We start from the raw sequence: 25,087 nt of genomic DNA on the forward strand, positions 1-25,087 counted from the left end.
TACTCTACTTTTAATAAATCATATTATTAGTCATGTAGTTGTTTTGAAGTTAATTTTGATTAAAATTAATTAAATAATAATAATTCTTATACAAATAAAGTGAACATATTTCTACTATTTATAAAATAAAAATTAATAAAAACTATTATTATTATTTTTTTAACGAAAGTTAACAATAAATTAAAATTATATCCCCTAAAATAAAATAAAGTGTATGCATTGTTGTGCGATCCTAACAACTAGTATCAAAGTTAGGCAAAATTCACCACGATCTGTGAAGATAGAAAGTTCAAAAATTGGAATTGAGAAGTTCAATAGATTCGATTTCGGTTTTTGGAAGATGCAGATTAAAGATTATCTATATCAAAAGATCTTCATGAACCACTGTTGGGGGTGAAGCTGGATACCATGACCACGAAGCATGGAAACTCAAGGATCAACTAGTCTAAGGGCTGATCCGGTTGATGCTATCCAAAAACGTGGCGTTCAACATCATTAAGGAGAAGACAACGTCAGATCTGTTGAAGACGTTGTCGAATATGTATGAAAAATCGTCGGCTGTGAACAAGGTGTATTTGATGTGGAGATTGTTTAATCTACAAATGTCTGAAGATGGATTTGTTGCTGATCATATAAATGAATTCAATATGATTGTAAGTCAACTGAGTTCGGTGGAAATTAATTTCGAGGATGAAATTAAAATATTGATTTTGATGTCATCTTTACCCGAGTCGTGGGATACTATTGTTGCCGCAATCAGCAGTTTTCGAGAATCTGATAAACTGAAGTTTGATGAAATTCGAGATGTAATTTTCAGCGAAAGAATTTTTGCATAAACACTCCGGTATGAAATCAGTAGACATTAAAGAATATTAGATATATTTATGGTCTCAAGAAGAACCAAATCTCAATTAGTTAGTTGGACAGCATACGTTATGCAACATAGTTAGGGAAGAGTTCATGGAAGAGTATGAAGGGTGATATGGTGGTAGCACGTAGCACAAAATCTGGAACCTTATACACCACTGCATGGTGTATGAACATGGTTGTTGCTGAGAGTGCTTCAAATTCAAGTCTTTGGCACAATAGGCTTGGATATATGAGCGTCAAAGGAATGAAGATGTTGGCTGCGAAAGGAGTTTGAGATGGTCTGAAATCTGTTGCTATGGGTCCTTGTGAAAACTGCATTATGAGCAAACAGAAACGAGTTAGCTTCACAAAGATCGTTAAAGAACTTAAAAAGGTGCAGTTGGAAATGGTCCATACAGACGTTTGGGGACCATCTCCAGTTCCATCACCTTGAGAATCAAAGTTCTACGTCACCTTCAAAGATGATTTCAGCAGAAAGGTGTGAATTTATTTCCTAAAACACAAGTCAGATGTGTTTGCGACCTTCAAAATTCTATTAACAAGGACAGTTCCCGGTAAAGCAAGACAAAATGGTATTGCTAAAAGGATAAACAGAACATTGAATGAACAGTCAAAGAATATGAGGATTCATTCTGGATTGCCAAAGGCATTTTGGGTCGATGCTGTAAATACAGTAGTCTACTTGATCAATAGGGGTCCATCAGTACCCTTGGAGTTCAAGTTGCTAGAAGAAGTATGGACAGGAAAAAAACTCAAGTACTCTCACTTGAGAACTTTTGGTTGCACTGCATATGTTCGTGTTGATCTAGAGAAGAGCGACAAGCTTGACGTTGAGGCTGTGAAGTGCTACTTCATAGGTTAGGGTTTTGAAATGTTCGAGTATCGGTTTTGGGATGACAAGAACAAAAAAGTCTTGAGACATTGTGACGTGACCTTTAGTGAAAATGTCTTGTACAATGACAAAGAGAAGATAAAATCTGAAACTACGAATCAAGTAGGAGTCGATTTTGAGTTGCAGGAAAACTCACCTAGTAATGTTGTAGCAGATACTCATGAAACTCCTGAGACTACTGCTGAAGAACTAGACGTGGAACAAGGTTTCAAGACAACGAAGCAAGTGGGAGTTGAGGTTGAGTTGCAGAAAAATTCACCTAGTAATGTAGCATATACTCAAGAAACTCATGAGACTATTGCTAAGGAACCAGAGGTGGAGCAAGGTTCCAAGACAACAAAGCAAGTGGAAGTTGAGGTTGAATTACAGAAAAAAAGATATTCAAGAAACTCCTGAGACTGTTGTAGAGGAACCAGCGATAGAGCAAGTGACACCTGAACTAGTGTTGAGAAGATCATCCAGTACTATCAGAGTACCAAATATGTATGTATCTTCATTACACTATCTGTTACTGACTTTGATGAAAGGGAGCCAGAGTCCTTTGATGAGGCCCTATAGTTAGAGGATACAACCAAGTGAGAGCAAGCCATGGATGATGGGATGTCTATGTTTCAAAAATGCGTGGTACTGAGGCTAAGTATGTGACAATAACTGAAGTTGGAAAGAAGACGATGTGGATAACTGACTATATGAAAGAATTGGGCAAGAAGCAGCACAAAAAGATTCTTTATAGAGATATTTAGAGTGTCATATAGTTGGTGAGAAACTCGGTTTATTACTTAAAGACAAAACACAGAAGGCGATACCATTTCACTCGCAGGTTAGTGGAAAATGGTGATGTGTTTGGAGAAGATAAAGGGGTGCAAAGAATCCAGCAAACATGTTGACAAAATGGGTTGATGTTGGAATATTAAGATTGTACAAAGCCTCAATTGGCATAGTGTAGTGAATATGCTTATGATTGTTTGAGAATAAAATTCTTGCTTGACTGGATCAGTCTCCAAGTGGGTGAATTGTTAGGTTATGGAGCATACTTCTTATTTATAATTTAATCAATGGTTATACATAGTAAAGTTATATATGGTAAATCAGTAAAGTAATTGTTTCGATATTTTTCAACCAAACTGTAAGGAACGCTCAAATTTGATGAATTTGACACATATGTTTAGTTAAAATACAAAACTTAAACAATTTTATTTTCAGGTCATTTTCGAGTCATTTTCCATAGATATTAACATTGACACTTTTTTCCGTCTTTGAGAGGAGAGTCAATTAACTCGTTCAGAAAAGTTGTTTTCTCGTTTTTAAATAGCTATGTATAGTAAAAAGTTATATCCAGTAAAATTATACACGGTATATAATTATATATAATATAAACCTTTAACACCACTCTGTTCTTAAATTTGGCAAGCATCAATATAAACCTTTATAATTAACATGTGCACGCGTTGTTGTGTGGTCTTAACACACGTCACATTTATAATTAACACCTGTATCAAACTTTTTTCTTAAATTTTGGCAAATTTCCTTCCACGTGGCTCAAATCCATGCCTTTAATGTATTTTCATCTGCCGTGACGTGGACGGTTGAAACAGAAGGACCACAAGGGCTTTGATTTGGTCCAATAAATCAGGCGCTTCCATAATTAATTTTGCATGATAATCAAATTATTTGCGGCTTTGATTTGGTCAACGTGGCCTCCTTTGATTAACAAGTATTATCCACAAGTAAAAACTTCCAATAGTGTTACCATAGAATATATTTAGTCCAATATTATATATTTTTTTAAATTTTTATTTTTGTACGTAACGCTTCAATTATTCCAATTATTACCTTTCTATACTTTATTTACAAAAATATATATAATATATATGTTAAGTAGTTTTTGTTACCTCTGTGCCAGTCTGTGCAGTCTCTTTCATGGCGTATGGTCAATATATAAACCTTCTTATCACTTCCCTTCACCAATAAACCTTATTCTCATAGAGAGTCACCGGAAAGATGAACCCAAATCAGGGCAGCCGCCGGGCTCTGTGGTTCATCGCAGGCTGTGTCTTGTTGGTTGCGACGGCGGGGGAGGCTCAGAACGTGAGCGTGGGGGTGGTGTTGGACATGGAGAGCTGGATCGGGAAGGTGGGGCTGAGCTGCATCCACATGTCGCTGTCGGAATTCTATGAAGCTAACCCTCACTACAAAACTAGGATTGTTCTCCACCCCAAGGACTCCGCCGGCGATGCCGTTGCTGCGGCGGCTGCAGGTTGCACATCTCTGCCTCTCTCTTTTTTTTTTTTTTTCAATTTTTGTGAAAATGGAGACCAGTTCGTTGACTTTCTAATATTAAATTAAATTATATATTTAATGAGTTCTTTCATTTTAATTTTTATATCTATTAAGTCAATATATTTTGAAAAATATTAATTAAACAAATTTAAATATTTGACTAACCTTATTCTTTGTTTATAAATTTAAGATTAATCTTTAAATTAATGCGGACTACCAAAATCTCTTTAATTTATGAAGCTTTACAAAAATTCAACTTTTCTAATGTTTAATCATCAATTAAACCAATCAAAACTGACTCATTTCAATCCTTTTTTGAAAATAACCCTGGATGGAATAGCTGTTGACCTGATAAAGAACAATAAAGTTGAAGCAATTTTGGGGCCAACCACTTCGATGCAGACCAACTTTGTGATCAAGCTCGCCCACAAAGCTCATGTCCCCGTCCTTACCTTCACCGCCTCCAGCCCCGCTCTCGCCTCCCACCGCAGCCCCTACTTCTTTCGTCTCACCCACACTGACTCTGCCCAACTTGCCGCTATCAGCGCCTTAGTCAAAGCCTACAATTGGAGACAAGTACGTGTTAAATCACCCTTTTAACTACAGGGATTGGCTGCCCTCCATTTTAATCTTTATTTTTTCTGTCTATCCAGGTCGTTCTGATCTACCAAGATGACGAGTTTGGAGACGGGATGTCACCCTACTTGATCCACGCATTGCAGGGTGTGAATGCGCGCGTCCCATATCAGAGCATCATTGATCCAACGGCTACCGAGGATCACATCGGGGAAGAGCTTCACAAATTGATAACAATGCCCACCAGAGTGTTCTTGGTGCACATGCAGCCGTCTCTGGCGATTCGCCTATTCGCTAAGGCCAACGAAATTAGAATGATGAGGGAAGGCTACGTTTGGATTTTGACTGATGCCACCGCGAATTTGCTCGATTCCATGAGCTCCTCTGTTTTCAAGTCCATGGAAGGAGCTTTGGGAGTGAGGACATATGTCCCAAAATCAATGGAGCTTGAACGTTTCAAACTTAAATGGAAACGAAAATTCATAATGGAAAATTTTGTCCTCAACGATCCACATTTAGACATCTTCGGACTGTGGGCCTACGATGCTGCTCGAGCACTGGCAATGGCAATTGAGAAAACAGGGGTCAAAAACTTCACATTCGAAAACCAGAATGGATCTGAAAATCTAACAGATCTTCAAACTCTGGGGGTTTCTCAAAACGGGGAGAAAATTGTTGAGGCGTTGTCGAAGACGAAGTTCATGGGGCTGACTGGAAATTACGAGATCGTGAATGGGCAGCTGCAATCGGCGGAATTTGAGATAGTGAATGTGAACAGTAATGGGGGAAACAGAGTTGGGTTTTGGAATCCTGAAAAGGGGTTGTTGAGTAACAATATGACAGTGATCTGGCCGGGGAATACGGCGGCGGTGCCAAAAGGGTGGGATTTTCAGACGACAGGGAAAAGGTTGAGAATTGGGGTTCCAGTAAAGAAAGGGTACATTGAGTTCATGAAAGTGAACGGAACGGAGGTGGAAGGGTATTGTAAGGACGTGTTCGATGCGGCAATAGCAACGCTTCCGTATGACGTTCCATTTGATTACATTCCCTTTGCACTTCCGAATGGATCTAGAGCCGGTTCCTACGATGATCTCATCATGCAAGTAAACACAGGGGTCAGTATGTTTGTATTCATTTTATTACTTCATCTTTGAGGACTAAAATAAAGTATTAATGAATGTGTGGTTTATGGACAGGTCTACGACGGTGCAGTAGGAGACATAACCATCATAGCAAACAGATCCAAGTACGTTGATTTCACCTTGCCATTCACAGACTCCGGAGTTTCAATGATCGTTCCAACACAAGCCAACTCCAAGAACAGAGCATGGCTTTTTCTGAAGCCTCTCACTTTAGACCTTTGGATCACAAGCTTATGCTTCTTCGTCTTCATGGGATTTGTGGTTTGGATTCTCGAACATCGAATCAACCCAGACTTTCGTGGTCCTCCCTCTCATCAGATCGGCACCAGCCTCTGGTTCTCCTTTTGCACCATGGTCTTCGCCCAAAGTAACCACCTTTAAAGACTCATTTGTTTTGATGAACTAAATTTATAATCCATCTTCAAGTATATTTAATTATTTATTCATATATTTTGACCCATTTGTTTTGTACTCTTAGGGGAGACTTTGATAAGCAATTTGGCTAGGTTGGTGGTGGTGATATGGTTCTTCGTGGTGTTCGTTCTAACTCAAAGCTACACGGCGAGCTTAAGTTCTCTTTTGACAGTGCAACAATTACAACCCACCATTACAAATATAAATGAGTTGTTGACGAAGCAGTCGTCGGTGGGATATCTAGAAGGTTCATTTGTTTGGGGGCTGTTGACCTCTGTGGGGATTAAGAATCTCAAGTCTTATAGGTCTCCTGAGGAACTCGACAAGTTGCTAAAATTAGGAGGTTCCAATGGCGGCATTGATGCTGCTTTTGATGAAACCCCTTACATTAAGCTCTTCCTTTCCAAGTTTCCTAATAAATACATTACGGCTGATCCCACATACAAAACTGATGGATTTGGATTTGTAAGTCTTTGTCTCTCTTCCTGTTATTAGAACACACAATTATTTTAGGGTGTTTATTTTAATGTTTATAATGATGATGCCAACAGGCATTTTCCATTGGCTCACCATTGGTGGCAGACATATCAAGAGCGATGTTAAACGTGATAGAGAGTAAGAAGATGAACCAGCTACAAATGAATTGGTTTGGTGATCAAGGCAATTCATGGTCTTCCATACCAAAAGTTACTTCTTCCGGATTGAACCTAGGCAGCTTTTGGGGCCTATTCCTCATTACCGGTACTGCCTCCATCATCTCCCTCCTCATCTACTTCATCATTTTCCTTCACAAAGAACAACACACGCTCCGTCACACCGCCAATGAAAGCTCCAACTCCTCCATTAAGAGTAAAATTCGAGCACTACTCAGAATCTACGACAAAAGAGACTTGACTTCATACACATTTAGAAAGAGTAATCCTCCAGAAGTAATAGACAACAAGATTCAAGCAAACCACGGTAACCCTGTTGGCACCTCACCAAACTCGAATTACTTGCTAAGTCCATTGAATGATTCGATCTATGACACGAACCATGAGTTCTCTAGATCGGAAGATTTGAATCTAAGTAATCAAGCCGTAGAAATGGTGGTCCATACAACCATGGAAATAGTTCCTCAGAGTTAGAAGTACCCTTTGGGATTTATGCTTTGGGATTTTAGGAAGTTTTTTTTAATGTATTTTTGAAAAAATAGGGGTGAATTGGAATATTAAACTTTGGAGTTAACCCAAAATTAAAATAAATACTAATAATAGAATGAAAATATTTTAAAAGAAATTTTGATATCCATTTTATAATAATATCTTAGCTGGGTCCTGATACATCTTTGTACTTCTAGAGTGGAACGTGTAAGAAGTATTGTGAGCTTCCGTCATAATATCTTTCAAAATTTTCTTGTCACGGGGAACACAAGCGGTTTTTCCACAGTAGGCCCCCGTCTGAAGAGATTGAGTACCCCACTGGTTTTTCTGTCTCTATCTGATTCCACACTTTTCCAAGGTGTTCATCAGACCTCTGAGCGTCAATAATTTGTTTTCGCAAGGTGAGTTGCATGTTCATTTGTGTTATCTGAGCAGTACCACCTCTAATTACAACATCGATTCCAGCCCTCTTCATCTCATCTTGTATTCTTTCCTGCTTAGTGATCAACGCGGAAGTATGAACCGCCTTTCTGCTCAATGCGTTCGCCACGACATTGGCCTTGCCTGGATGATACAGGATCTCGATGTCATAATACTTTACTAGTTCCAACTATCTCCTCTGTCTCATGTTAAGCTCCTTCTGCTTAAATAGGTACTTGAGACTCTTGTGATCAGTGAATACTTGAATTTTCTCTCCATATAGATAATGTCGCCATGATTTCAGTGCAAATACCACCGCTGCTAAGTCGAGGTCATGAGTGGGATAATTTCGTTCATATTCCTTCAGTTGTCTAAAAGCGTAAGCTATCACTTTACCCTTCTGCATGAGCACGCATCCTAGACCTTTTCCCGATGCGTCGCTGTACACCACTAGATTCCCTGAACCATCTGAAACTGTGAGGACTGGTGTTGTCACCTACCTCTCCTTGAGTTCCTAAAAGCTCTGTTCGCAAGCTGATGTCCACACGAAGGGCTTGCCCTTCTTGGTCAACTGAGTTAGCGCCGAAGATATTCTGGAGAAATCCTAGACAAACCTTCTATAATATCTAGCTAGTCCTAGAAAACTCCATACTTCAGTGACTGTGATCGGCCTTGGCCACTTCATCACTGTCTCTATCTTAGCTGGGTCCACTGTGATTCCTCTGCTTGACACCACATGACCCAAAAACGCTACTTCAGATAGCCAAAACTCACACTTGGAAAACTTGGCGTACAGTCGCTGTGTTCTCAGTACGGTCAGAACTTTTCTCAAATGCCCTTCGTGCTCTACTTCTGACTTGGAGTACACCAGAATGTCATCAATATACACTATAACAAAAATGTCTAAGAATTTCTAAAACACCCTGTTCATTAGCTCCATGAAGACGACTGGTGCATTGGTAAGTCCAAAGGACATGACGAGAAATTCATAATGTCCGTAGCGACTTCTGAAAGCTATTTTGGGTATATCTTCTTATCTTATTCTCAATTGATGATATCCTGACCTCAAGTCAATTTTGGAGAATACCGTTGCTCCCTGCAATTGATCAAACAAGTCGTCGATCATCGGGAGGGGTACTTATTCTTTATGGTGACCTTATTCAGTTTTCTATAGTCTATACACAGGCGCAGGGATCCATCCTTTTTCTTGACAAACAGAACAAGGGCTCCCAGGGCGATACATTGGGTCGTATGAAACCCTTATTCAATAGCTCCGGTAACTTTTCCTTCAATTCCCTGAGTTCTGCAGGTGCCATTCTGTAGGGTGCGTTGGAGATCGACGCAATTCCTGGTTCTAGGTCGATCACGAAGTCAATTTCCCTAACAGGGGGCAAACTTGGCAAATCCTCAGGAAAAACATCAATGAATTCTCCAACAATGTGAACTGACGAGACTGTCTGTTCATTTCTGCTGTCTAAGGTCACACTCGCTAAAAATGCGCTTGCACTACTAGGGATCATCTTTCTAGCCTTTAGTGCAGTTACGACGCCTGAGGTTCTTTTGAAAGCGGCTCCCTTATATGTAAAACTATCCCTTGACGGGAATCTGAGAGTAACTATTCAAGTTTCACATTCTATTAGAGCACGATTCTCGCCTAGCCAATCCATACCCAAAATGACATCGAAGTCATGCATGCTTAATACTATTAAAGCAGCTTCTATGACACGTCCCGACACTGTCACACTACCTCCCTTAACTCTATGAGTAGCCATTAATAACTCGTGTGCAGGGGTGGACACTAGTAGAATGATCTTTAAGGGTTCTTTTTCTAGGTGCGCTAAGTCAATGAATTCCTCAGACACAAACGAGTGTGTGGATTCTGAATCAAATAGTACCAAAGCCAAATGACCAAAGATGGGTAGTGTACTTGTAACAACTGCGTCAGGCGCATCGGCTTGCCTTCCTGTGGTTGCATGGGCTACAGCTCGCCCCTGCTGCTTTTGGGCACCCCGACCCCTTTGATTCTTTACTGCAGGTCGGTTAGTATTATGATCTCTCCTATGAGGACAGTTTGCTACAAAGTATCCTGTCTGGCCACAACTGTAGGTGAGGGCGCTGACACTTTGGACATGGGTCCCTATTCTGTGTTGGGGCTCTTCCACGATTAGCAGTGCCACCACGGGGTGGTCTGCCAGTCCTGGGATAGTTCTGGTTTACCTGTTTCCTTTGAACTGCGATATGGGATTCTTGGGCTGAACCTGACTGTAATTTGTCAGTACGAGGCGCATCAATGAGGGTCGCCATTTTGAGGGCTGCTGTGTAATCTGTTGATGCCTGAGAGGCCACATAACCTCTAATGTTCTCCCTTAGACCAGCGATAAAACGTTCAGCCTTAAGCTCTTCAGTACTAACATATATAGGGGAGAATCTTGCCAATCTATTGAATTTCAGATCATAATCCTCCACAGATTGGTCACCCTGCTGACATATATAGGGGAGAATCTTGCCAATCTATTGAATTCTAGATCATAATCCTCCACAGATTGGTCACCCTGCTGACATATATAGGGGAGAATCTTGCCAATCTATTGAATTCTAGATCATAATCCTCCACAGATTGGTCACCCTGCTTCAGTTCATGAAATGTTGCCTGCAGCTTCATTCTACCAACGACTGGATAGTATGTGCGAATGAGGCCTCTTTGAACTGACACCAAGAAATACGCTCTCCAAGTGGTGCAATCATTTTTTTTAGCACCATTCCATCAGAAATGAGCCTCTCCTTTCAACATATAAGTTCCGCAATGAACCTGATATTCCAGCGGACAATTTATGTAAAAGAAGGCTGTTTCCATAGCCTCAAGCCAGTTTTCAGCTGCAATGGGGTCTATTTTGTCACCTTCAAAGGAAGACGGGTTTTGCCTCTGGAAGTCTTTAAGATAACAAGACTCCACAGTCATAGTCCCAGAGTCTCTGGTCTGTTGCAATGTTGTTTGTTGCATTGCTGCCTGTTGCATTGCTGTCTGTTGCATCGTTGCGTGTTGTATTGCCTGTTACATTGTAGTCTGGTTAGTGACCAGTGTCTGCATCATCTAAGTCACCTGAGCCTGGTTTTCCATAGAGGTTAACATGAATGCCTGTAGTACATTTGTAGTGAGGTTAGTTGTTGGCTGCCTAGGTGGAACCTCTACATTATTGGTGGGCACCGGTGGGACTGCTTCAGGAGGAGGTGCATAAGAGTCTTCGTCGGGTAATTCTTGAGTCATTGCTCTCTTTTGACTCATTCCTGACCTTGGTGCCCATGGTATAGGACACTCAAACCATTGGGGCATTTCATCAACCTCCTCTTGAGGTTGAGGTACAGGTTGTTCTGCCTCAGGTGACGGGACATCAGTGTCCTGAGCGACTCTTCTTCTTCCCCTTCTAGGTCCTGGCCTGAGATAGGTTCTACACCTCTTTGGTGCCATTTAGCTACCACATTAGAAAATTTTCGGTTACAATTCATTCAAGGTTCAACCTCTAGAAGTGTGCAGTACAATACAAGAAAACAGTCATGAAAAATTCTCTATTTAACAACTCAGCTCTTAATTTCGCAATTCAGATTCATGAGACTATCTGGTCGCGAGCGGCACGTGATTTATGGGCGCATCACAGAGGATAAAACACTCTAACCTAAGTGTCTATAGGACCTATGTCCTGGTGTCTGATACCAAATTTGTCACGACCCAAAAAAAAAAAAAAAAAAAGTTTACCTCAAGTCGTGACTCACAATGACTATGACGTGTAGCGTGTATGCAAGAATTTCAAGGGAAACCTTATTTCAAAAGTATTTCATGTATTTCGTAAGGAAAACGTTTCATTACCAAGAGGACATATGTGTCTAGGTAAAAACAAGAAGAGAAACACGAAAGACAAAAGTGTACTAATCCATAAGACCAAACTGACGCCCCGGGACACGCTCCCTGTGTGACAATCCACATCGTTCAACGCGCTCTCTCTTGACCCATTGCCTCACGTACCTGAAAAAGAAAGGTATAGCAAGAATGAGTATAAAATTATACTCAATAAGCCACCTACTTGTAGGCTCTTATCGCATCCCAATTACAACAAACGTCCACGGTCTTATTCTTTGGCTTTAGAACATCTAGTTCAGGTCTTAGCTCCTTGGGGTTTCTTTGGTACTTCGTCCAATCATTTATACCTTAAGAGTTCCCTTATGCCATCTTGTGTTTGACTGGCTATGAGACTACCTGGCATCATATCTAGGAAGTGAGCTGCAACCCCTTAGTCCCATGATAATCCCCCATCATTCGGGGAGGGCTACCTCCCCCATTCCCATCCAGCTAAATGGTCCGTTTCAACGTGGGTCTCCCATTTCCCATGCTAAAACGGCTTTAGAGCAGATGAGTCCTGATCAGGAACCCCCTGGTCTCCCACGAAGCGTTAACACCAATTGCACACAGTTAACCTAAGGGTTCCCTAGAAGTAGTTTGTTTAGGGGAAAGGTTAGGTCTATACTTAGTGTCTTGTTACTCTAACCACGAATCCCTAGACTTAATCATAAATGTGGGTCATGAAAATTAATTGAGTACATACATAACTATCATCCAACATCATCGTACAATATTCATGCAAAGTAAACATACAAACTCAACGAGACCATAACATCCATCAACTCCTGGAGCGTAGAGTTCACAATTTCCCATCCTCCTTTCAGCATGAAATATACATATACATAATAAGCCGGAACTTAAAGCATAACAACAATACTCAGATAATTCTAATAATAATTCACACAATACATCTTACTTTTAATAATCAATTACCTACATACTATCATGGAAAGACGACCTAAGATAATTAAACTAGCATGCATGCATTCCAAGCGACTCCTACAAGTATTACTTCCTAAAATTCCGTGTGGTGACTTACCTGGATTATGCGTGCCCTTACGTAGTGTTTCCACACAATTGGCATATCGAAAGGTAGTGATTTTTCGTCAATTAAGTCCTATTTCATATAAAATGGAGTTAGGATTGGAATTAGGAGGAAAATTGGGAAAAACAGAAGTCGAACGAGTCGAAAACGGGCTTACACGCGCTTCCACTGGCTAGCCACGCGCCGAGTGCAATCACTCGCAGGTTCCACGCGCGAGTGTCACATGCCCAGGATTTTCTGCAGTCACTGGTCGTCGGTTCGGGTTGGAAGCAGTGGTTCGGGTGGACCGTGGGTCGTCAGTTCGGTTCGTTTTGCCGCGCGGGTACCGAGTCAGCTGAGGGACGCAGGTCAGGTTGCGTTGCTGGGGACGCGTGTCGCAGGAAGGCCGGAGCCACGTTTTCCCAGGCAGCGTTCGACGTGTGTTCGAAGGTGGTTGGCGCATGCGGTCCTCTAGCCGGTTGACACGTGGCATGTTGGCGGCTTCTCTCTCCTCCTAGCAGAAAAATAAGGTTTATGATTAGTTTTCTGACGTTCTTCCCATTTTTCTATCTCTCGATTCTTAATCCAGACCGTAGTGACTTCTTCAACAAAGTTTGAGATCATACTTCAACCTACGTGCCAATATTTTTTCTTGATTTTTACTTAACCATACGACGAGTTATGAGCGTCGGAAAGAGGTCCGATAACATCCTTACCGTTCTTGGAAAGATTCTCAGATCTCGACGTTTCGTCCGATTTCCTCACAAGATCAATGGCGGATCTTCCCTAGATGAAGATGGTAGACTTTAACAATCCATTTCCAAACGAAGATCTCATATATGAAGAGTAACGTTCGAGATCTTACCTTGTGGATTTCTTCCGGATCTTGACGAAAGAAGGAACCTCACCAACACGAGTCTTGCTTCCCTCCAAGAAGGAACTCTAGAGTGTAAGTTTCAGCAAGGGATGAATTTCGTTGACGATTCTCCGACGAGGATTCCGGCGATTCACTTTTCTTTCTCAAGCTTTCTCTCAACCTTCTTTCTCACACTTCTCTCTTTTGCTGGTATTATGTGGGGAACCCTCAAGACCCCTATAATGGACTGAAGGGTAAAATGCTCATTTTGCCCCTTTGACTTTGACCGACTTTTTTTTTTTTTTTTTTTTTTCTTTGAGAGCATTACAGTTGACACACCTCCTAGACCCCTTTTCAGTTAGGCGAGCATTCTCTAGTAGCTATTGATGCAGAATACCCGTTCAGTTTGAAATAACCATTCAGTTTCATATGTAATATACCTATGATCGTAGATCCGTTCAGTTTCCAAGACTTCCCAAACCTTTGTACCTTGCCAGAATTCTTGCACCTTTTTTGGCGATCGAGTATTTTTAAAAAAAATTAATTGGAGTCCGTTGCAATTAGAGTGTTATTGTTAGTTTTAAAAATTTATGAGTATTATTTTAAAACATGATACTAACGGTAGGATTATTTTTAAATTTTTTAAAATAGTGGAAAGATAATTTTTTTAAGATAAATTACTATTTGTTTCTTACTAAAATGAATGAAAATTATATATATATATATATTTTTTTAAAGTTTAAGTCTATTATTGTTTAATCATCTTTTATTGCTTTATTCTTTTTATTCTTGAAACGTGAACTCTTTATAAAATTTTAAAAATAAAAATAAAAATTAGATTGATTTTTTAAAAATACATGCAATTATTTGATAACAAAAGAAGAAAAATAATATGTGATAGTGGTATTTATTTCATTAATTTAAAAATAAAATTACAAACTTATTTTTACTCACAAAATTACAACCTAAAATAAAAATAATAATAAAAAAATTAAAAAAAAAAAACAAAAAAAACAAGAAAAATAGCGAGGAGAAGACGCCTTTTCATCTCGCCACTCTCTTTCATGGCGTAAGGTCAATATATAATGAAGCCTTTTCTCATCACTTCCCTTCACCAACAACCCTTCATTAAACCTTCTTCTCATTCCTGTGGCGACTCACCGGAAAGATGAACCCAGATCAGGTCACCCACCGGCCTCTGTCCTTCATCGCAGCCTGCGTCTTGCTGGTTGCGACGGCAGGGGAGGCTCAAAATGTGAGCGTGGGGGTGGTGTTGGATATGGAGACCTGGGTCGGGAAGGTGGGGCTGAGCTGCATCCACATGTCGCTGTCGGAATTCTATGAAGCTAACCCTCACTACAACACTAGGATTGTTCTCCACCCCAAGGACTCCGCCGGCGATGTCGTTGCTGCGGCGGCTGCAGGTTCCACATCTCTGCCTTTTCTGTTTATTACTGCCATTTAAAGCTATGCAAAAATCCAACTTTTCTAATGTTTAATCATCAAACAATTTCAATCCCTTGATGGAACAGCTCTTGACCTCATAAACAACCATCAAGTTGAAGCAATTTTGGGGCCAACCACTTCGATGCAGACCAACTTCGTGATCAAGCTCGCCCACAAAGCTCATGTCCCCATCCTTACCTTCACCGCCTCCAGCCCCGCTCTCGCCTCCCACCGCAGCCCTTACTTCTTTCGTCTCACCCACACTGACTCTGCTCAAGTTGCCGCTATTAGCGACCTGCTCAAATTCTACAACTGGAGACAAGTACGTGTTAAATCACCGTTTTAGCTATAGAACTTGATTGCCCTCCATTTTAATCTTTATTTTTTCTATCTATCTATCCAGGTTGTTTTGATCTACCAAGACGACGAGTATGGAGACGGGATGTTACCGTATTTGATCGACGCATTGCAGGATGTGAATGCACGCGTCCCATATCGGAGCGTCATCGATCCAACGGCCACCGAGGATCAGATCGGGGAAGAGCTTTACAAATTGATGACAATGCCGACCAGAGTGTTCTTGGTGCACATGTTGCCGTCTCTGGCGATTCGTTTATTCGCTAAGGCCAACGAAATTGGAATGATGAGGGAAGGTTACGTTTGGATTTTGACTGATGCCACCGCGAATTTGCTCGATTCTATGAGCTCCCCTGTTCTAAACTCCATGGAAGGAGCCTTGGGAGTGAAGACATACGTCCCAAAATCAATGGAGCTCGACCGTTTCAAAATTAAATGGAAACGGGAATTCGTAATGGAAAATTCTGTCCTCAATGATACACATTTAGACATCTTCGGACTGTGGGCCTATGATGCAGCTCGAGCACTGGCAATGGCAGTTGAGAAAACAGTGGCCAAAAACTTCACATTCGAAAACCCAAATGGATCTGAAAATCTAACCGATCTTCAAACTCTGGGGGTTTCTCAAAACGGGGAGAAAATTGTGGAGGCGTTGTCGAAGACGAAGTTCATGGGGCTGACTGGAAATTACGAGATCGTGAATGGGCAGCTGCAATCGGCGGAATTTGAGATAGTGAATGTGAACAGTAATGGGGGAAACAGAGTTGGGTTTTGGAATCCTGAAAAGGGGTTGTTGAGTAACAATATGACAGTGATCTGGCCGGGGAATACGGCGGCGGCGCCGAAAGGGTGGGAGATTCCAACGGCGGGGAAAAGGTTGAGAATTGGGGTTCCGGTGAAGGAAGGGTATAGTGAGTTCGTGACAGTGAATGGAAAGAAGGTGGAAGGGTATTGTACGGACGTGTTCAATGCGGTAATAGAAGCGCTTCCATACGCCCTTCCGTTTGATTACATTCCCTTTGCACTTCCGAATGGATCTAGCGCCGGTTCCTACAATGATCTCATCATGCAAGTTAACAGAGGGGTCAGTATGTTTGTATTCATTTTATTACTTCAACTCTGAGGACTAAAATAAAGTATTGGTGAATGTGTGGTTTATGGGCAGGTCTACGACGGTGCAGTAGGAGACTTAACCATTGTAGAAAATAGATCCAAGTACGTTGATTTCACCTTGCCATTCACAGAGTCCGGAGTTTCAATGATCGTTCCAACACAAGCCAACTCCAAGAACAGAGCATGGCTTTTTCTGAAGCCTCTCACTTTAGACCTTTGGATCACAAGCTTCTGCTTCTTTGTGTTCATGGGGTTTGTGGTTTGGATTCTTGAACATCGAATCAACCCAGACTTTCGTGGTCCTCCCTCTCATCAGATCAGTACCAGCCTCTGGTACTCCTTTTCCACCATGGTCTTCGCCCAAAGTAACCACATTTACTGACTAAATTTATAATTCCCAAATATATTTAACTATTTATTCATATTTTTTGACCCATTTGTACTTTCAGGGGAGAATTTGTTAAGCAATTTGGCAAGATTCGTGGTGGTGATATGGTTCTTCGTGGTGTTTGTTCTAACTCAAAGTTACACAGCAAGCTTGACTTCTTTGTTGACAGTGCAACAGTTAGAACCTACCATTACAAATATAAATGAGCTATTGATGAAGCAGTCATTAGTGGGATATCTAGACGGTTCATTTGTTGGGGGACTGTTGACCTCGGTGGGGATTAAGAATCTCAAGTCTTATAGGTCTCCTGAGGAACTCGACAAGTTGTTCAAACTAGGAGGCTCCAATGGCGGCATTGATGCTGCTTTTGATGAAACCCCTTACATTAAGCTCTTCCTTTCCAACTACAAAACTGATGGATTTGGATTTGTAAGTCTCTGTCTCCCTTCATGATATTAGAACACACAATTAATTTAGGGTGATTATTTTAATGTCTATAATGACGATGTCAACAGGCATTTCCCATTGGCTCACCATTGGTCGAAGACATATCAAGAGCGGTGTTAAATGTGAGAGAGAGTAAGAGGATGAACCAATTACAAATGAAATGGTTTGGTGATCAAGGCAATTCATGGTCTTCCATCCCAAATGTCACTTCTTCAAGTCTGAACCTAAGCAGCTTTTGGGGTCTATATTCCTCGTTACCGGTACTGCCTCCATCATCTCCCTCCTCATCTACTTCATTATTTTCCTTCGTAAAGAACAACACACGTTCCGTCACACCGCCAATGAAATCTCCAACTCCTCCATTAAGAGTAAAATTCGAGCACTACTCAGAATCTACGGCAAAAGAGACTTGACTTCATACACATTTAGAAAGAGTAATCCTCCACAAGTAGTAGACAACAAGATTCAAGCAAACCACGGTAACTCGGTTGGCATCTCACCAAACTCGAATTACTTGCTAAGTCCATCGAATGTTTCGATCCATGACACGAACCATGAGTTCTCTAGGTTGGAAGACAGTAATCCTATTGGCACCTCACCAAACTTGAATTACTTGCTAAGTCCATCGAATGATTCGATCCATGACACGAACCATGAATTCTCTAGGTCGGAAGATTTGAATCCAAGTAATCAAGCCAAAGAAAGGGCGGTCCATACAACGATGGAAATATGGAAATAGTTCCTCAGAGTTAGAAGTTCCGTTTGGGATTTTATGAAGTTTTTTTAATGTTTTTTTTTTTTTTTTTTTTTTTTAAAGATAATTTGACTTTTCTTGAGCATGGCAAAAATTCCCTTTTGTAATTTAATGCTCAAAATGGGGTGAAGCATTTTTTTTGGTTTTGTGGAATTTGAAGCAGCAAAAGATGTAGTTAATTTGTTTAATTTAATTAAGATTAATCTACTTTTAATAAATCATATTAATTGTCATGTAGTTTTTTTTTTAAGTTAATGTTGATTGAAATTAGTTAAATTAATAATAATAATTTTTATACAATAAAAAAATTGAAAAGGGAACATATTTCTACTATTTGTCCCCATTTGAAAATGATGGGACACAATCTTAAATAAAAGATTTTAAAAATTCACAAACCAACCCGAAATCAATTTATAATAGCTCAAAAAACAAATTCATCAATGACAACAAACAAAAATTGTAACGTTGTAATATAGTTCCAACGTTATCAAAGAACGTAAGACAACTAAGTACGGCACTTGAGAATTGGTTAGAAAAATATAACATCATGAAATTAAAAAACAATAAAAAAAAATTAGTTTAAATAACTATACCTAACAAAATATATATATTAAAAAAAAATTAGTTTATTGAAATTAATTTTGTATCCATGTGCTATTTTGGGAATTTTAGATTTTAAAGAACTCCTAACATAATTAAGAATCTACATTAAACGTAGAACATGAAACGAATAAATATTTTGAATAACTTATAAATATTTTCTACCCAGACTTATGAGAAAAATGTATGGCCTTTTCCTACCTATACAAATATAGAAATTCCTAATTTCAAAAATTGTAAAAAAAATTATTCAAATATATGTATAGTTCATCGAACATAATATACTTTTGTTTTTAAATAAATGTATAATTCATAATCAATAAATCCACCGTAAATTATATTTTAAAAATTAAACCAAAACTTATGGATGGTTGTTTATTAGCTTATTCATGTTATAAAACTATATATTTAAAAATAATATAAAGTGTATGAATAATGGTTTGTTAATTTATTCGTATTATAAATAATGTGTTTAAAAATAATAGGAATAGGTATTTTTATAAAATTATCTCAAAGAACCTAAATAAAATAATATAAAAAAAAATTAAACAAAATAATAAAAAAAGAAATAAATTTTCAACTTTTAAGTCAATCTTGTGCCTTTGAAAACAAAGTAAAAGTTTAAAAATAATAGGAATAGGTATTTTTATAAAATTATCTCAAAGAACCTAAATAAAATAATATAAAAAAAAATTAAACAAAATAATAAAAAAAGAAATAAATTTTCAACTTTTAAGTCAATCTTGTGCCTTTGAAAACAAAGTACCACTTTTACCGAACATATTAGAATTCTTAATATATTCTATAAATTTTGTTTGATTCGGGTCAACTCGAAACTTGTCCTATAAATCCAACCCAATCCAACCTCTATAATTCGAGTTGGGTTGGTGTGGGTTGTCAAGTTGAATGTACACTCTTAATTATATGTGATTCTAAAATGGTAAAACTAAAAACCATGACTTTGATTCATAATTCATACACATTCTACCATTCAATTAACACGTTCGAACTTTCAAGTTTATATATTAAATAGTTATTTTTTAAATAATTTAATCAAATAATTTAATCATATTGTGTGCGAAGTTTGCCAACGATAACAAGTTCTCGAAGGAAATGATAATCTAGTTCAACATGTTTGGTCCGCTTGTGAGAAACGGGATTAGAGCTAAAAAAAGTAGCACTTTTGTTGTCACATAAGAGTAAGGGCTGTTGTGAAATAGGGAGTAAGGGCTGTTATGAAATAGGGACCTTGAGGTCATGCAAAAGATGCGTAACTCAAAGAAGTTCAGCAGCAGCTGTGGCAAGAGCACGATACTTAGATTCACAGTTGGAGCGTGAGATAGTAGGTTACTTTTTGGCACTCCAAGAAACGAGATTGTTACCAAGATAAATAGAATAGTCGGATGTAGAACGACGAGTATCGAGACAATCAGCCCAGTCAGCATCTGAATAAGCGACTAGCGTACTAGGAACAGTGGATGGACGAAAGGTAAGACCAAAGTGGAGTGTTCCTTTGACATAGCGAAGAATACGATGGACGAAAGGTAAGACCAAAGTGGAGTGTTCCTTTGACATAGCGAAGAATACGATGGACGAAAGGTAAGACCAAAGTGGAGTGTTCCTTTGACATAGCGAAGAATACGTTTGACAGCAAGAAAGTGATCTGCAGTAGGGGCATGCAAGAATTGACTGACAGAATTGACAGAATAGACAATATCTAGACGCATAATAGTTAAGTACTGAAGGGCGCCAACAAGAGATCTATAGAGAGTAGGATCAGAGAAAGGAGAACCATCAGCAGTCAGGTGTTGAGAAACAACCATGGGAGTGTGGACTGGTTTGCTATCGAGCAACTGAACACGAGTGAGAATATCTCGGGCATATTTTAACTGACTAATAAAGAGACTATCAAGAGTGGGTGAAGCTTCAAGACCAAGAAAGTAACTGAGAGAACCCAACTTTTTGGTAGCAAACTCAGAATGAAGCTTGCGAGTAAAGCTATCAATAAGAGATGAGTTGTTGCCGGTAACAATAATGTCATCAACATAAAGAAACAAATAGATAAGGTTAGATTGCTGATGAAAGAAAAAAAGGAGGTGTCAGCGCGACTGCAAGAAAACCCAAAGTGTGAGAAGAAATGAGCCAAAACACTGAAACCAGGCACAAGGAGCTTGCTTTAAGCCATAGAAAGCTTTCTTTAATAGACAAACATGAGTGAGAAATCGAGGATCAATATACCCAGGAGGTTGTTCCATATGAACACGTTCAATAAGAATTCCATTGAGAAAAGCATTCTTGACATCAAGTTGTCGAAGAGGCCATTTATTTGTGACTGCAATAGAAAGCACAACACGGACAGTGGTAGCTTTGACAACTGGACTGAAAGTGTCAGTGTAGTCAAGACCAGGAACCTGAGTATAACCTTTGGCAACAAGACGAGTCTTGAAACGCTCGACGGATCCATCAGGTAAATATTTAATACGAAACACCCATTTAGAGCCCACGATGTTGGTGTTGGCAGGGCGAGGAACCAAAGTGCAAGTATCATTTTGTTGCAACGCTCGAATTTCTTCATCCATGGCAGCAACCCAAGCAGGATTCTTAGCTGCAGATTTGAATTCTTTTGGCTCAGTGGATGCAAGAAGAGCAGAAAGAAGTTCAGATGAGCCCAAAATACCAAGATTTGCTGAATGATGAGTCTTGAATATACCAGCTTTGGCTCGTGTGATCATAGGATGAGTGCCCAAAGAAGATGAATCAACAGTAGGTTTAATAGAGGTCGAATTAGAAGTCGAGGGTGGCAAAGTGGAACCTGCAAGAGAAGTATCAAACTGCACAAACTCATCCACAAGGTCAGAACAAATATCACACGGGGATGAACTGGATCAAGGAATGTGCGATGATGAAGTGGTAGGGGGGATGAAGCAATATGATAAAGATGTGGTTCCAAGAAATTTGAAATAGGAATAGAGGAAAGAGGTTGGGCCTGGGAGCTAGGGATAGCAGGAAAGTGAGTTTCATTCAATTGAGCATGGTGGGTGATATATAGCTTAGTGGTGGCAGGATCAAGACAGCGGAACCCTTTATGAGCAGGACTATAACCCCAAAAAAATACAAGGAATGTTGTGGGGAGAAAGCTTGTTAGGCATATAATCACGCAAATAAGGATAAACACGACAACCAAAGGGATGAAAATTGTCATAATGTGGAGTGTAGCCATAAAGGAGTTCAAAGGGTGACTTACCTCCAAGAAGTGGAGTAGGAACCGGTTGATAATATAAGATGTAGTGTTGAAGGCGTCAACCCAAAAACGAGGAGAAAGATGAGAGTGAAAGAGAAGGGCCAAGCCAGTCTCAGTCACATGACGATGTTTTCTCTCAGCACGATCATTTTGAGCAGGTGTATATGGACAAGAGAGTTGATGGTGGATGCCAGAATTACGTAAATGAGTTTTGAAACAAGTGCTAGTAAATTCGGTACCTCCATCGGTTTGAAATACCTTGATACGAGAAGAATATTGATTTTCCACAAATTTTTGAAATTGAAGAAAAATATCAAAGAAATTAGATTTAAATTTTAAAGTGTAAAACCAAGTGAATCGAGAATAATCATCAATAAAAATAACATAATAAAGAAAAACCGAATTTGATTTGACGGGAGAAGGACCCCAAAGATCACAATGAATAAGATCTAACACATGAGACGACCTACGTTCATTGTGGGAATAAGGCAATCGATGACTTTTTGCAAGCTGACAAGTATTACATAATGATGGAGAAGGCAATAAAGACGTAAGAGAAAGATGACATTTTCTATTTAAAAAAGAAATAACAGAATGATTCACATGACCCAGGCGAACATGTCATAAATCATATGAAGCACGTAAAGATTTGTTTCTAAGGACTGAAATAAAAGCAGAGTTGCCGCACTCCAGCACATATAGTCCTCCATCTTCCATCTCTTTTACCGAATGCCACCACCCTTCCTGTTTGACGATTCTGGATAATAATAAGATTATTAGTAAATGTAACGGAGAGAGTAAAATCAGACGTTAATTTACTTATGGAAAGAAGATTTTTAGTGAGATGAGGAACAACCAAGACATCTAATAAGTGAATATTTGGAACAAGAGAAAGAGTACTTGTGTGGGTAATGGGTAGGGATGCACCGTTTCCTACGATCACAGAGTTCTTACCCGTGTAATTTTTAGACTGATCCAAAATAGATGGATCGGTAGTCATATGAACCGAAGCCCTAGTGTCCAGAAACCAATCAGCAGCATCGGGTCTAGTAATAGAACATGACGTGTTAAAGACTTCAGCAAGGTGAGCATGAGAAGAATCAAGTCGAACATACCGTTGGTTGCAGCGGTCAGCATAATGGCCCTCTTTGCGACATATTTGGCAGTGAGGTGGTCGACGACCCTGACCTGAGTGGGTTCGTCATCGATTGGAAGAGTTGTTTTTGTGAGAATAAGAATGACCCCGCTGGTTGCTAAAGAAAGCAGGGTGGCTTCCATGGATGCGACCACGATTAGTGGCTGTGAATGTTGTAGGAGTGGAGTCAGAGGACTCAAGGGAGCGCTGGAACAACTCAAAACTTTCAGCTTTAGAGACTAAATCTGCAAAACAGGGGATAGGGGTGAGAGCCATCTGAGCAGTAGAAAAAGTTGAAAATTCGGTGTCGAGTCCACAATGTCCTCGACGGGTCTGCTAATGACATGAAGTTGGTCACAAATTGTTTTGAAGGCACGGGCATACTCAGCAACAGGTTTGGTGCCACATTTCATCAGCTACAAGTCATCCTTGAGTCTCAGTTCACAAGCTTTCGAATGATGGCTGAATGTAGTTTTCAACGCAAGCCAAACATCACGTGCAATAGAGAGACCAACGACAACAGCCATGGTTTCCTCGGTGAGAGAGGAGAGCAGGAGACAGAGAAGTCGTTGATCGGCTGCTCTCCACGCCAAATATTTGGAGTTGAGTGTTGAGGAGGTTTCTGGTTCAAAGCGAGGTGGTGGAACCATAGTTCCATCAACATAGCCCAGCATGTCTTGACTCTCAAGGAGAGGGAGAAGTTGGCTTTTCCAAAGAAGATAATTGGAGGAAGAAAGTTTGATGATGATCATATGAATTAGAGTATTGAAAGAAAGAAGATGATAAGAGGATTCAGAAGTCATAGAGAAGAAAGGATCAGGGTTATTAAATCGAAAGAGATCTGATACCATGTGAATGTTTGCTGAATCTACCACACCTCAATCGTGGTGAGAGTTCTCTTATTTATAATCATTTACAGAATACATAAATATGATAAATTACAAATAATATGGAAATAACAATAAAAGGAAAGAATAATGAATGAATACAATATAGGATGTCTGTCCTGACCTGTACGTGCACACGTTCAGACAATGAAGAGTATTAAAAACTGATGGTCGGAACCTTTTATGTTGGAGAAAAAAAAAAACATTTAAAAACACAAAGATACAGACAAACATGAACTAAAATGAGCTGAAGTTTAATCAAATAGCAATACCAATTACAATACGATGATAGTGTTCAAATTTTATACGGACGGGAACGGGTTTTGGATATATTTACAAATAAAATCTAAAAGATTGAAAATGTAAAGATAAACTTACACTCTAGAATGATCTCTATGTAACCATACTTTGATTTGTTTAGAGTATACTTCACCAGCAATATATTTGTAAGCTCTCATCTTATCTGGTAATCACAAGATGCAAAAGCTAGGATACTACTCGAAAATTTGATATGCCTGAACTAAACGATTTCTTGGTTTAAAATGTCTTGCTTAAATTTCAACATCTAGTTGATGCGAGACGTGCTCTGGGGTTCTTTCACGGGTTGGCTAAGAGGAAGAATTTTAATCATGGGTTGATTTTATGGTATTATGATTCATATTTTAGTGAAAGTACGACTAATAAATTGATGTTCGAGCTTTGATCGAGTCAATTTTTGAAGAAAAATGAGGACAACTCTATCGCTTTCTCAATTTATGAGTTATTTGATCGAGAAAAAAAATTTACCCACATACGAATCATGATTAGGTAAATTGTAAGAATCTTCTGTTATGTTGAATAGAATCCATGAGAGTTGTTGCTTTGCTTCTTTGATTGTGTCAATGCTCGTTTTATTTATAGGATTTTGGAGGAAGGGAGAATTGAAGACGATGCAACGAGATCGCGGCGTCAGCCTTGTCCTAACCCTACATTCAATAGTAACTCAAGTAGCTTCGGAGCTTTGTTAAGCTTCCTTAATCGTTTTTAGATGACATGGAGGCTTACTAGGCTCTTAGGGGCATCTAGGCGGTTTAAATCTCATCTCTCGTAACTAGAAAGTTCGGGGTTAACTCTTCAGGCTAAACCAATCTCTAGGTGCACACAAGTTTAAACCTTTGATAACTCACGATCCTGGGTGCAAGGTTTACTAGAAACATATTAACCTAAGTCAG

General features: G+C 39.4%; 1 protein-coding gene and 1 pseudogene across 1 annotated transcript; both read left to right on the plus strand.

The window, feature by feature from the left end:
• The first annotated feature begins 3,678 nt into the window (after positions 1 to 3,678).
• Positions 3,679 to 7,985, plus strand: LOC111798106 (glutamate receptor 2.1-like). Its single transcript, XM_087125148.1, has 6 exons — positions 3,679 to 4,019; positions 4,383 to 4,618; positions 4,696 to 5,733; positions 5,815 to 6,127; positions 6,239 to 6,639; positions 6,726 to 7,985. The coding sequence occupies exons 1-6, from the start codon at positions 3,764 to 3,766 to the stop codon at positions 7,299 to 7,301; spliced, it is 2,820 nt and encodes a 939-aa protein (XP_086981274.1). The 5' UTR covers positions 3,679 to 3,763; the 3' UTR covers positions 7,302 to 7,985.
• Positions 7,986 to 14,676: 6,691 nt separating this feature from the next.
• Positions 14,677 to 17,998, plus strand: LOC147791615 (glutamate receptor 2.1-like; annotated as a pseudogene).
• Positions 17,999 to 25,087: the final 7,089 nt, after the last annotated feature.

Source organism: Cucurbita pepo, chromosome 7 (genome assembly GCF_057944985.1).
Source record: "Cucurbita pepo subsp. pepo isolate OVF chromosome 7, ASM5794498v1, whole genome shotgun sequence".
Lineage (NCBI taxonomy): Eukaryota > Viridiplantae > Streptophyta > Magnoliopsida > Cucurbitales > Cucurbitaceae > Cucurbita > Cucurbita pepo.